The following is a 15,245-nucleotide window of genomic DNA, read 5'->3' on the forward strand; positions in this document are numbered from 1 at the left end:
CCTGAATGTCACTGGTACCTTTTTTGCTGCTACCCTGGTGCTGCAGCTCAGTGGGAGTGAGTCTTAGTAAGTACATGTGTGGGTTTTTTAAGGGGAATTGCTTGGGACTCCAGAAGTTTCCTCCACTGAGTCAATCCCCAGTGGTTCCTGGCACTGGAACTCTGGGCTGGAGTCCTGGTGTGGAGCCGGGTTCCTTGCTCCTGAGATATCCCTCCTGAATTTTTCTCCAGCATCCGTGGGTGTGGAACCAGCCTGCTCCACATCTCTGCATCTGCGCCCCTCCTACCAGTCTGGATGGATGTGGTTTCTTTAATTCCGTAGTTGTCAGACTTCCATTCAACTCGATATTTGACAGTTCTGAGTGATGGTTGTTCTGTAGTTTATTTTATTACTAATATTTTTTTTGAGAGACTTCATTTTGTTGTTCCACTTATTTATGCCTTCATTGGTTGTTTCTTGTATGTGCCCTGTCTGGGGATCGAACCCACAACCTTGGCATATGGGGATGATGCCCTAACAGCCTGAGCTACCCCTAGGCTCTTGTTCTATAGTTTCATTTATTATATTTTATTTTATTATTTATTTTTAGAGAGCAGGGAAGGCAGGGAGAGAGAGAAGGAGAAACATCAATGTGCAAAAGAAACACTGATCAGTTGCCTCTTGCACGCCCTCATCAGATGACCTGGCCTGTAACCCTGGCATGTGCCCTGACTGGGAATTGAACTGGTGACCCTTCGGTTTACAGGCCAGTGCTCAACCCACTGAGCAGATCAGCTAGGGCTACGCCTCCATCATGACCAGAAGTCAGTATGGCTTTTTTCTTTAATTAAAAAAATTTTTTAAAATATTTTATTTGTTTCCAAAGAGAGGAGAAGGGAGGGAGAAAGAGAGGGAGAGAAACATCGATGTGTGAGAGAAACATCAATTGGATGCCTCCTGTTCATCCCCAAATGGGGACCCGGCCCACAACGCAGGCATGTGCCCTGACAGGGAATTGAACTGGCAAACCTTTCAGTTTGCAGGATAAAGTCCAACCCACTGAGCTACACCAGTCAGGGCTAGAAGAAATTTTTGAGTCGAAGATCACGTGTATTTAAATATTTGATAATGTTATTTTGCTCTTATAAAAGGCTGGGCAATGAGATTTCAATACATTCTGAAAGTCAATAATTTATGATGAATTTCTGCCTAGTGAAGTATCCCTTATTCAAACTTCTTGAAGACAAACCTTAAAAAAACTCTGAAAGTTAAAAAATTTAAACTTGTCTGCTTAGAATAAAAAGAGGAAAAAAGCTAAGAAACTTAAAGCATCATTAAAAATTATGCTTATAAGGAGTTTTTAAAAATGTTAGAAAAGTCTTCTGATAAAGTTAAATGAAAAACAGCCATATACATAATTGTGTATTCAAGGTTATCACAGTTATGTAAAAAAATGGTTTTCTAATTTTTCCAAAATATTTACACTAAGTAAATATAACTTGATCCGAAGAAAAATCTCAGAAAAAAAAACCCAGTCCTCCCCTCTTCCCAAATCTAAATTCAACATTAAAACTGCTTCACTTTCCATGAGAGAAGGATTTGTATTGTGTCACCTATAAGCCTTTTCTAAATGGCCAATTCCAGAGCCAAATGTCTGAAGATCATTGTAATCTCCAGGGGTTATAAAAAATTATACAAGAAAAAGAATCATACAAGCAAAACAAATTTTTACTTTTTTCCTCTGAAAAATTACTTTAATAAGTGTTACTATACTGTTTTCCTGTCAAGTGCTCTATTGTGTTCCAGGATTTTCTCTAAATTTCTCTTTTGTAAGGTAAAGGCGAAAGATTTATACGATCTGAAGAGAAACTAGAGAGTATCTCTCTTTTGTAAGTTAATATAATTCATTACTAGAATTAATATTTCCATTTCACATAGCCAGGAGACATTTTATAAAAGAGATTAAGCATTATAAGCTCACTTTGTTATTCATAATGGGGAATTAGGAGCAGTGACCTGAATGTTATTCTGGTTTAACAGATGATTTCAGCATGGCTGGGAAGGGTATATTATAAACCTAGACAAATGGACAAAATTTCTCAATAAACTACATGAAGATTATATCCTCTCAGGCTTATTCAGGAAGCTGAGTAGAAAGATACAAAACTAGTCATAATGATTAGTTTATTAGTTTTCTCAGTGCCTCCAGTTGAATTTTTCCTCTTAAAATAAGCCATTATCAAAAGTTCATAAAGTAAAAACAACATGGCAATTAATACCTTATCAGTGAAAAAGAAATCTAAAATAAAGGAAAGAAACTGGTAATCTTTGAGTATTCCTACATAAACTTTAAATCTCATTCTGGCCAGGAAAAATATCCTTAATTTTTTTAGTCTAAAAAATTTAAGAGTGATTGTAGTACCAAACACAGTAACTTATGCGTCTTTCTTTTCCCACAATCTGTTACTTATGATAAAATGGAACTTTCATTGCTATACATTATCCAAAGAGAGGAGATAGTTGAGAAGAGGCTGGGGAGGGTTAAAAACCTGGAAGTAAGTCTAGGGCTCTAAATATATTTCCCTACCACTCCTCAAATGATTTAAAATAGAGTTAGAAACACTTGAAAGACAATTACGGTATGCTTAAACTTCAGAAGAGCAAAAGTAGGTAAACGCAGATACATCTTCTGTTTTCAAATAGCTGTTTCTCCCTGATTAAATAGTATAATATATTTTAGAAAATTTGGAAAGAAAAAAAATTAAAAAATAAAATTAAAATTACTCATAAATTCTATCATTCTATTATCATTTGGTATCTGTAAAACCAGATTTTTCTTTATGCATACAATACACCTAACTTCTCATCTACCCACCAATTTCTCCATCTGGTTCTTTCCCAGCCTCAATCTGGGGCTCTCTTTCTTAGAACAGCAGTGTGTGAGAATTATGGAATACTATGTATACATACATTATAAACTTTTATAAAATATTGGATGGTAGAGGTAAAAGAAACTGAGAATGGTAATTTCATCAATTACAACAGTAAGTCAATTGGATTATCATGTAAAATGGAATACTGTAGTCAAGAAAACATGATCCCAACACCTCTTTAAAAATATTTTTTTTTGGTTTAACATTTCTAAACATACACAAAGTAGAGAGATTATGAACCTTTAGGTACCCATAATCTATCTTCAACAGCTATAATCTTTCAACTATACTTCTCACTTCATCCTCATATTATTTCAGTGCAAATCCCAGCCATTGTAATATATCATCCGTAAAATACTACCATACTCTCCCCAAGAGATGTGTATGTTTGTAAAATGGTGCAATACTAAAATCACACCACCCCAAATAAGAATTCCTTAATATTATCACATGTTCAGTAAGCCTTCAAATTCTATCGATTGTTTAATACTTTTTTTTACAGTTGATTTGTTTGAATCAGGAGCCAAACAAGGTCCACACACAGCTTTAAAGCTCTTTCTTAAACCTTAGTTGGGCTGTCTAGTAAATAATAGTGTATGATGAAGAAAAGCAATATTCAGTGTGACTTCAATTTCCGTTTGATGTCAATTTCAAGTAACATTATTTATCATATTAAAAATGGAATAAATCATAATACATGTGACATTTTTAAAGTAAAAATTGATGAACGTAATTTGACTTCAATTTAACATAAGAAAAAGAAAATAAAGTGGAGATGAAGGAATTATTGAACTTCAAATGTTTCTTTAAGAGTTATTTCCTAGCCCTGGCTTGTGTAGCTCAATGGATTGAGTGCTGGCCTGTGAACCCAGAAGGTCATCAGTTCGATTCCTGGTCAGGGCACATGCCTGGGTTGGGGGTGTGCCAGAGGCAACCGATCAATGTATCATCAACATTTCTCTCCCTCTTTTTCTCTCTCCCTTCCCCTCTCTCTAAAAATAAAGAAATAAAATATTTTTTAAAAAGAGATATTTCCTAAATAAGACTCCTTTCTAAGGTTAAGAAAACAAATTATTAAGTGGTCAGGGTCATTTTTTAAACTAAATATTTCTATTTGGACAATATCTAATTGACTTTTTACTCAATTTTTTAATTATACATTTATATTGTTATTATTTTTACTGAGATATAATTGACATATTTCTTATATTAGTTCCAGGTATACAACATAATGATTCTATATTTGTTTATGTTGTGAAATGATCACCACAGTAAGTCCAGTTAACATTCACCACCGCATACAGCTACAAACTTTCTTTGCAATAAGAACTTTTAAGATCTGTCCCTCAGCATCTTTCAAATATACACTACAGTGTTATTAACTATAGTCATCATGTTAAATACTTCATATCTAGGACTTTTTAATAATATAACTTGTAAGTTTGTACCTTCTGATCAACTTCACTCATTTTACTCCACCCCCACTCCCAGCAACCACCAATCAGTGTTCTCTGTATCTATGAGTTGTTTTTTTTTTTAATTTCACATATAAGAGAGATCATATGGTATTTATCTTTCTCTTATTTCATTTTGGTTTTTATTTACTCAACATTTATATGTGTCAGGCTCCCAGTTAAATATTTTATGTAAGTAATTTAATTTCCACAATAGCACTATGATGTCAATATTACTATTTCTATAAAGTAAGTATAAAGAAAAAAATGTGAAAACTGAGACCTAGTCATATATTTAGTAAATGGTAGACTTTGGAATTGAATGTAGATATATCTGCTTCCTGTGCTTTTAAACATTTCCTGTAAGAAAGCTAGAAAATACAGTAAGTACATTAGAGGTATAATGAATACATGGGAATTTAGAGAATGGAAAGGTCACTGTTGAATTTGTGATGGGCTTTGAAAAGGAAATGCAGATTTTAAATTAAACAAACTATGGGAAAGTTTACCCGAGGACTCAGGGTAGATGGCAGAGCAGTAAATACCAAAAATCTGTCTTCCCATCTAGACAACAATTACAACAGCAGAATCTGTCTGATGTAAATATTTTGGAACTCTGGGGTCTATTGAAGGCTTGCAACTTCCTGGGGAAGGCTTGGATGATAGTAAATCGCAATTTCAGCTCGTAGCTAAAAAAGGGCTACCAAAACCCTTTCCTCTAGCCCCATGGTAGGCAGCTATGCATGTGTTCCTGAGGCCGTTTACACGCAGCTTCTGGGAGCCAGGGCAGGCAAAAGGACCCGGTCCTCCAAACATCAAGGACCTGTATTCTGATCACTGATTTCTGCTTCTGATCATAGAGGTGCAGACAGAGACCATTGTTGTAAGGTTCACAGTTGTTGCAAGCCCTTCTCACTCAGGCTGAAGTGATTTCCAGGTGATTTAAAGGGCTCAAGCTCTCTTCCTCCCATTCATTTTTCTTTGTCCTCTTTTGGGAGCCAGACACCGAAGAGTAGGACATTGAAAAGCAACTATATAGAGAGGGGAAATTAGAATGTCACTGCAAATGGCAAGGAAAGTGCCAGTTCAGAAAAACACTTCAAAAGAACTTAAGTTTACACCATAGGCTGATCTTTGGCATAGAGACAGCCTAAAACAATTTTTTTTTTCAAAAAGCATTACGAGCCCTGGCCGAATGGCTCAGATAGTTGGAGGGACATCCTGTACACCTAAAGGATGTGGGTTCAATCCCTGGTCAGGGCACATATCTAGGTTGAGGGTGTGATCCCTGGTTGGGGCGCATGCGGGAGGCTGCTAATCGATGTTTCTCTTACACTGATATTTCTCTCTCTCTCTCTCTTCCTTCCCTCTCTAAGCATATCCTTGGGTGAGGACAAAAAAAAAGTCATTGGTATGACTTGAAAAAAAATAACATGCCAAATATAACTACAGAACATAATAATCTTTTATTTTAATAGTTTTAGTTAAACTCCATGTGAAGGTATCCTAGGAGAGGACATTCTTGGGGGTCACACTGAACAATCAACAATCCTGAATAATTCTCTTGGCTTAGCAAGAAAGAAATACAGAAGAATGTGTGATACCCATTTTGCAAGCATGTCTGTTTTTGACTTTAGAGTCAGTTTGAATATAAATTCCACAGCTTACTGGCCATTTAACCATTTAACTTTGACTCCCTTAAAGAGAGGATATTTACCTAGCAAGATCAAGAAAAGAAAGTGCAAAATGTTTCGAAAACTCTTAAGTTATACAAACACACCATATGAAGAAGACAAAAGAGATGAAATGGCTCACATCAAGTTTACAGGCTCAGTGGTTACAGTCAAACTCCAAATTTAAGTGGGTCGTTTTTGACATATCAATTCCAGGTATTTCAGAAAAGAACACTGTGCATTAAGGGGCTGAAAGGTGTAGGGGAAGGCAGGCTCTTAATGAAGTAGCTTAAACTATATTTTTCTATTGTTAAAATAGGACTTTGGGTCTTTTAGTTTATTTCCTTTTGTACCAATAGCAAATAATTCTTTGGTGTTATATGACTGGATATAATAAAAAAAACAGAAGTTATTTTTTAACAGTCTATGTTAATAAAAACCACAAAACCTGACAAACAAGTCCTTCTGATACACTTGCCCTATTCACACCTGTGAGCAATAACTACTGACAAGAGATTTATTGTTCATTTTGTTCAATGAGGAAAATAAAAGGTCAGGTAGTGATCTAAATTCAAGTTTTAATTTTTTTAATTTTAAGACAATGTTTTAGGAGTTAGCGAGTTTCAAAGAGTAGCATTTTCTCCATCAATAGCCATTCACTGACGAGTTGTGTACTGACTTACTGAATGATTTTAAAAATTTTATTGATTAGTTTGCTGAAAAATTTTTACCAGGTTTAAATCAGCTTGCATTCCCATTGTTAATATGTTGGGAACCGTCCTGCCTGGTTTCAGAAGCAGTAGCCCCCATGGCCAAGGCTGAGTAAAAAGACCTTGGGACCATAAGCCACTAAGGAGACAAACCTTATCCTCCTGGCAGGGGCGCGGCCTCTGCCCCCTTTATTTCATCCTGCTTGGCCCTGGGCACATGACTGGTTAGCCAAAGACTGGTAAGATTCCTCATGGGAGGGGCAACCTAAGACAGGCATGGTCACCAAGGGGCCATCAGGGAAAGACTTAGGGGACTATGGAAAAGGGGTGATGGACCCTCACCCCTCGGCTTTGTCATAGCCTGAGTCCTCATTCTATCTGTAGGAAGTCTCCTAATCTCTTGGCTGCCTTACTTCCCCCACCTGACTTAAACCTAAAACAATGCCAGAGGCAGGTGTGGCCCTGTGTTGGAACAGGCAGTTTCCTAGGCAATCAGGCCTAAGAAAGAATGCATAAAATGTTGTGAAACCTGCTTTGCTAAGAATGCCCTCAGTTTAAATGATAAAGGTCCAAGCATAAAATGAGTTTGTTTCCCAAAGTTTCATGGCCCTTTGGCTATCTGACCCTGACTCAGAATAAGCCCTAATAGTTCTTTGAATGTTATCTGTTGTTTGATCACTACTGCCTAACAATGATTAATGAGCTAGCCCCGTATAAATCCTGTATTCCTATGCAAATTAAATCCAATGAAAGTCCATTGAGTAATAGGCTCAAGGCCCTCCTCCTCTGAGAGATTGGCTACCTTTCCTCCCCAAGCAGATCATGTCTTGGTAGACTTATTCTCATCGTGATATTGGGGCCAGGGAAAGACAGGGGCGGGGGAGGGTGCTCTTCAAGAAAGCTTTTCAAGACAGGAAAGAGTGTTTAAAAACACAATCTACAAACTAAAAAGATTACCATCAAGTCACAAGCATTAACAGCCTTGCTTCTCTTACAAGTAATTTAATAATAAAGATTATCATAAGGGGGAAATTTTAAATATACTAGCAATTTAATTAAAGCATTAATTGTCCATGAGTCAATAATATCTATATAGAGCAGAATTCCTACCATAGGCAATAACAACAAATAGGATCTTGATTTCAACAAGAAATAAATCTATTTTATTTTAGTCAGACTAGAGCTCAAATTTAATTTCTCTCAGTTGAGGTCAACGTTATTAAACTGAGATAACATCTAATTTTAAGTGTACTTGAAAGGTTAGATCCTTCAACATATATTTAAACTTCTTGGTTATTTTTACAAGACAATATAGCTTAATATTTTAAAACCAGTCTGTGGCAGCTACTCCTCAGAAGAATCTTAAGAAAAGGATGACAGTAATATTCGACAAGCAATTTGACCATATGTCCTACTCTCATTCCTTTCTAGGTCTACGAATATTCATCTCTTTGTATTACCTTCTACTTACTTCCTTTTGAATTATAGCATTGGGTTCTAGACAGAGAATCTTATGGGATACAAAAGTTTAACATTTAGGGTTTTTCTTTGACATGTCACAAACTCAAACCATGTAAACAAGAAATAATATGCACATCACATATATTCACAAATAAAACAGAGCAAAAATATCACTAAGTCCCTAATTTGGACACAAAAATGAAATGAGCTTTGCTGGTTTTATTTGGCTCATTCTCTTTTACTTAAAGGAAAAAGTCTAAATGTATCTTCCTGGCACTCAAAACCTTCCATACTCTAAATCTAATATGCCAATTTGATCCTCATTGTTCTCCAAGAACACAACCTATTCACAGTCATTCTGATTACTCAGTTATCTCCCAAACTCATCAAGTTCATGATACCTTTGCTTACTCAGGCTTCCTCAGCCAGACTGTATTTTCTTCTCTCCATGTCTATTAATCCTACCCACTCATTTTTTAAAAAATCCTACCCATTCTTAAAGGCCATCTTGTTTTATTCTCTTCTATTCCTCCCCAGATTAGTCCCACCCATGATGATCCCTCCTCCATTCAACTCCCTTAGTTCTTGTAGTTTTAACATGGAAAAAACTTGCTGTTTTTTACTTCTTTAAAAAATCTCTTGAGTTGTGAAATATAATGCACACACAGAAGAGTATACAAAAGTGAAAAACAATGAATTATCTTTATGTCAATATCCATGAAAGCTCCCACAAGTACAGAAACAGAAAATAGTACCCAGAAAGCCCATCATTCTCTTTTCTAATCACTAACACCCCTCTACTCTCCTGCCCACAAAAATGCAGCCACTACCCTAACAACTACTGTAATCCTTTTCCCGCTTTTCACTATAGTTTTACCATCTAAGTATGCAACCCTAAATACTATGGTTTTTTGAGTTTTATATATGTAGAATCACCCAATATGTATTTTTTGTGTCTGGATTCCTTTACCAAACATTATATGAGAATTATACATGTTTTGTAACAATGTTCATTTTCATTCTGAAAATATAGTCATTTAAATAGACGATTCATTTTTATTCATTCTACTGCTGATGGACCTTTGGGTGATTTAACTTTTAAAAAGTGTGTATATCTTGTCTTCCCAGCTAGAATGTAAATTTCTTGGGGGCAGGGACCATATATTATTCAATTTTATATTTACTTCAGTATTTGCATAATGTTATGCACATAATGGGTGTCCCCAATTGCACTGAATATTGATTAAATATCTATAAGTACTTTGGAAGATGAGAAGAAAATAGAGCTGGAAATGAATGTAACATTTTTAGAGATAATTATGTAAGTGACATTTTGGAAAAACTACTACTACTACTATTACTACTACTACTACTTTAACATATATCCAAAGGTTTGAAACTCTCGAATTTATTTACACCTGAAGATTTATCCTTTCTTATTCTTCTTGAGAAAACTGAAAACTAAAAATGTAATTTATCACATTCAAAAATAAAATCAGAACAATTAAAAAGGTTATTATTATCTGTCCATCTTTGTACATTATCTCACCAATATGTTGAGTATCTGCTATGATTATAGCTCTAAATGAGCATCTTTATTTTTTTATTCTATTTCCTTAAGTTTATATCAGCTATTATAAATTTAGAAAAACACAAGACAAATCCAAAGGCAGTTTCTCTATAGGACACAAGAAAAATTCTAATATCTAGGGTCAGAGGAAATTCATAATTTCTATTCAAAAGTAAAACAAATGAAATAACTTTTCAGTTCTAATATGCTTTGCTTCTATAGTCAGTGACTGTTTCCTTAGCACTGTATAAACATCTCAAAACCGTATTTATAGCATCTAATCTTCAGACCTACTCTGACATTCTTTGCAGAGTCAGTTTTACTTATTCATTTATTTGACTTTTATAAAACTAGTGTCTCATCAACTTTCTCAGCAAAGAGGAAAATAGAAAATACACTTCCAGGCACGAAGATCTTCTGATAATATCTATGTCTTGGCCAAATATATACGGGCATGTCTCTAATATTAGGGGTTTTTTAAGTAAGTATATGTATCTATTACAGATATACTTTTTAAATAAGATTTTATTTACTTATTTTCAGAGGGGAAGGGAGAGGACGAGAAACATCAATGTATGAGAGAAACATCAATCCGTTGCTCTTGCACGCACCCAACTGGGGACCAGGCCTACAACCCAGGCATGTGCCCTGATGGGGAATTGAACCAGAGACCTTTCAGTTCACAAGCCAGCGCACAACCCACTGAGCCACACCAGCCAGGGCTCTAATATTAGTTTCAATAATACACAGGCTATAACAAATCTTGTAAGTTTTGTTCAAGTTAGTAATTTGACATGACAAAAAATAAAAAAGGGAAAAGTGGTAAAAAAATAAAATGTAAAATCTAAGAAACAAGAGTATTCCCAAGTTGAAGAATGTACAAGAAATATTAGATGTATGTTGCCAATTCATTTCTAAAGTCAATTTATCAAAGCCAAATTGAGTATTTTTAAAATAGAAAGTAACATTTTAATTTGATTAAGTTTTCAAAACTGAGGCCAGTAATAAATATGTCTTTAGTTATTTTTGTATTTACTAAGGACTTTCTTGAAAAGAAGTACATTGTTTGAAATATTATATTTATACAGCTTTATAATCTCTTCATGAGGGAAGAAAGTAATAGGAAAACACAATAAAAAGTTAAGTTGGAAATGAAGGATAATGTATACAACTAGTAGAAAAGCTAAGAAAATATTAGGTTATATCATAAGACTTGCTATCTCAAGACTAATTCTATTATACTTAGAATTATAAATCAACAGGGGAAAACTTAGAAAGAAAATGCTGAAATTTAAAAAAATTTTCTAAAATTAAAATAGTCCTTACCAAATGATGATATTTCACTTCTAAAGATCCACAGAATGTTACTTCTTTATATCATAATAAACCCACCCACCATTTATCTTTGCAGAACAACTAATCATACATGTTCTGTATCTTATCATCTAAGACTTTCCCACCAAAGCTCAAGAAGACATCAATGTGTGCTCCCTCCTTCTTAATTCATAGGAGTTTATTTCAGCATCAGTCTCACTTGGGAAACTCTTTAAGTACAAAAACTTTACATTGTGTTATATCCTCTCTTGTATCCTCTAAAATTTTGGAGTAATTTTGTAATCAAATTACACTTTAAGTAATCACACTTCTGAATATTACCCTCCAAGTATCAGCCACCCTTCAAAACTCCCCATTCCCTCCTCAGATGGCTACAGCATAATTCAAAGGCCAACTTAACATTAATGAAAATATTCTATTACTTCCTAAAAACATTCCAGTATTTAAGTCTTTTAGACAGCCTAGCCTACCCAACTATATTACCTCTTTATCTTTTAGTCCCAGGAGCAATACTTCTTCCATAAGGGTGAGGCGGATATCCTTAGAGTCCCCACAGTCTTCACCGTCTGGACTCCTGTCTTGATTAGTGTCTTCCTCACTTTCTACCTTCTTTTCAGAGTTCTTGCCTACTTCCATGCGCCGGGTGCGGTGAGTTAAAGTGGTCATTCTGAACTGTTTCTGGAAGGATGATGAAAAATATCTATATGTGTGCTTATGTAAATAAACACATATAGATACTCCGACACGACACAGTATTTTTCCAAAGTACATACCTTAAATACACAGAAGGCACTGACAGGAAATCAAATCAGTGATTTTAAAGACCAGTAGAAATGATCATCTTTTAAAATTGTTGACTTGTTGTATATAATCTATAACCCAGGAGTGACTACCATTGTGACTCCTCTTTCCCAAAAATGGATCCTCCGCGAGTTAGAAAATATGGGACAGCAGAAAACTGTGAGCACCCAGCCCCAAAGTGCACATAATAATTTATATAGAACTTCTATAAACATTCAGTGGTACATTATAAAACATACACATAAAATAAATTTTAAAATTTAAAAAACTAAATAGAAATACATGTTCTAATATTTTCTTCCCAAACCCCAGTGACTCAGTTCATGCATTCAAGAGATTACTAGTCTGGAGTATAATGCTCAAAACATCATGTGTAGTAATAACTCCACATAGCCAGAAAACGTCCATCTCTATCCCTAGGCTAGCCATTTCACAAACAAAACAGCTGCTGGCAAAAAATACTAGCAAGAGAATGTTAAAAGATTAGCAAATTCCTTCTCAATTACAAAGTAAAAAATAAAAAATAAAAGCAAAGCACATGCCCTTTCATACCAAGCACTACAGTTGTTTTAAAAATCAACAGTCAAGAGAAATTGCACTGTCATCTATGATAAACTTTAAGTTAGTTTATTGAGATAAATTTAAATGCTGGATGTTAATATACAACAAATGTTTTAATCAGCAATTATTTAAAAGAATATATTTTGCAACATCAACAGAATGCATTCAAGAACCTCTGTGACAGGATCCAGTTCTATCTTCTCACAATTATTTCCCATTACTTCCCATTACGTACTGTGAAGAAACCGTTTCTCAAACGTGCCATGCCTTTCACCTCTGCTCCTCTGCACATGCTGTGCCACTTTCTTTTCCCTTACTCTTTAAATTCCACCCATTCTTCAAAGGCCTATTGAGAACCTACTGTCAAGGCTTAAGTGAATCTCATTCTCCATTGTCCCATGTCCAGAAATTGGTCTTTCCTTCAGCTGTACTTCCACAAAACTTTATACTTACTTACTTTAAAGTATTTACTATAGTCTTTCTTTTGATATGGCTGTCTCTCAACTGTAAACTTCCTGAGGGCAGGGATTTTGTCTTCTTGGGTTTTTTTTAATTCTCCGTAGCAACTAGTACAATGCCTTTAACGTTGTAACTGCTCGATAAATATATACCGATTAAAATGAATACTCAGAAATGCATGTGAACATTTAAAATATAAACGCAAATTAAGTGGCTCACAAAACTCTCTGTACAGGGCTATATCTCAAATATAACTCTTGGTGGGAGGTGGAAAGTAGAGTGAACAACGAAGAGAACTGTGAAATAAATAAAATGTTTAAGGGCACTAACCCTATCTGGCACTGTGAGTAGGGCTTATTTCCTAACTCATTACAAGAAACTTTAAATCTTTGGGGAAAAAAAAGTAAAGGGGACTTTCTTTGAGAAATGAATTTCCCCCGAACATATACTAGTTAAAAATCCTATTTGAAAAGAAAGTCCCAAAAATTAAATAAATAAAAATATCTCCTCTCCCCGTGAAATTAAAAAAAAAAAATTGGAGGGCTATTTTTGGGGGGGACGTTAGGAAATGTATTTCCCGGGTTGCTTACCTGACGTTACTCCTAGGTTACGACCGGACGGAAGCTGCAGCTTGCGCTCTACTTTAGAACATCTGTGTCCCACCCCTGGCCCCCCCAACCCCGTCCTAGTAGGTTAAAAACTTGCCAGCCCCAGAAAGAGCACAAACTTCCTGCTCCTTGGCTGCAGAGAAGAAATAACACATCAGCTTCCTCGGGATCACTAGGCAACCTACCTTGGTGTTTCTTCATTGGACCAATAAGAAACCGCCAAGGTTGGGCCCAGCCAATTGGAGCTTATGAGGGGTGGCTCTCCCCCCCGCTATTGTGTTGCGATCCAGACAAACATCACAAAAAGGAGGCAGGTTTGGGTTCAACCTGACAGCTGGTCAATCCAATGAAGGAACCTTGGTAGAAGAGTGGAAAGGCTGCGCTCCCCAACTCCGTAAAACCGGCCAATCCAAGCTAGCTCCAGCTGCTGATCTACAGAGGTTTCTGTTGGTCAATCTCAGTGTGGCAGGTGTGTTACTGTAGCAGTATATACTGGGACAATTAGGTAAGATGTGTCGGGATACAATAAAGCTAATAGTAAGCAAACATTTTAAAATTGTTTTCGACAATTAAGCTTATTCCTAACCTGTTCCAGAAAAACCTGATGTGGGTCAGTTTGTAGACGTTCACTTGGTTTACATTAAACAGGATGGGTACACATTTCTACCATCGAATACATACATACCAACATTCTCTATAGCACTTGTTACTGGCAAACCCATGTATAATGCATGTTTTTATGTATTTTTAGAGAGAAGGGAAGGGAGGGAGAAAGAGGAGAGAAACATCAATGTGTGGTTGCCTCTCGCGCGCCCCCAACTGGGGACCTGGCCTGCAACCCAAGTATGTGCCCTAATGGGGACCTTTTGGTTTACAGGCTGGCACTCAGGCCACTGAGCCACACCAGCCGGGGCTAATGCATGTTTTTAGAATATGTCTGCTGATGCCGCAAGAGGCAAGCAGACCAAATTTTAAGTCTTTCTTTTCTAAAGCAAAGGAAATGGTCAAGGCTGGAACCAGGTCCCAGGCTTCTCACTAAACGCACAGTATCTTTCACACTACCACTCCAAAGTTCTAGGAACTGTGCTCAACTCTTGAAAAGTAACATCTACTGAAATGATTTCAAAATTAGTGCCCTGGGGAGAGGGGAGTATAAGGGGACTAAATGGTAATGAAAAAAACAAAACAAAACCCCAAACCATTATATTTTTTAAAAAAACAAAAAAATTAGTGTCCAAACATTTTCTGCTAATTATATAAAAATTGGAAGTCATGAAAGAGTCTAGATGCTGAACAATGTTTTATTTATGCTCTGCAAAATGCCAGACTTTAAAAATCAGTCATTTCATCTTGTAGTAAAAAAAAATTTTTAAGGTAAAGCACCAATGTTGAATTGTACATTATATATTATCATGTCAATACACTATATCAAAGGACTGTAGAACCTTGTTTTAATAACACAATTGCAAACAGCCAGTTAAATGGTATAGTTTTAACATAAGTAAAAAGTGAATTCCTTATAAAATGTAATACCAAAATAAACATTATTTGTTTCAAAAATGGCTTTAGAGGACTTTAAAAATTAATGTATGTTTAAAGGAAATGTCCACCAAAATGGAAGATAGATCTGTATTGAGTAGATAGTGAACAGAATTTATTATGACACTGGTACTTTTGGTTTTATTCAAAAGTTCTCTTGGA

At 35.6% G+C, this 15,245-nt stretch overlaps 1 protein-coding gene across 1 annotated transcript in view; it reads right to left on the reverse strand.

Annotated features, from left to right (window-relative positions):
• The window catches only part of GOLPH3L (golgi phosphoprotein 3 like), a 32,803-nt gene extending 19,098 nt beyond the window's left edge, over positions 1-13,705 (reverse strand). The window contains exons 1-2 of the mRNA XM_024570129.4: positions 13,527-13,705; positions 11,599-11,793 (exon numbers count right to left, since the gene is read on the reverse strand). Of these exons, the coding sequence (XP_024425897.1) occupies positions 11,599-11,781 (183 nt within the window). The 5' untranslated portion in view covers positions 11,782-11,793; positions 13,527-13,705. The remainder of the gene's footprint in view (positions 1-11,598; positions 11,794-13,526) is intronic.
• Between the last annotated feature and the right edge of the window lie 1,540 nt (positions 13,706-15,245).

This window comes from Desmodus rotundus, chromosome 12 (genome assembly GCF_022682495.2).
Source record: "Desmodus rotundus isolate HL8 chromosome 12, HLdesRot8A.1, whole genome shotgun sequence".
Taxonomy (NCBI): Eukaryota; Metazoa; Chordata; class Mammalia; order Chiroptera; family Phyllostomidae; genus Desmodus; species Desmodus rotundus.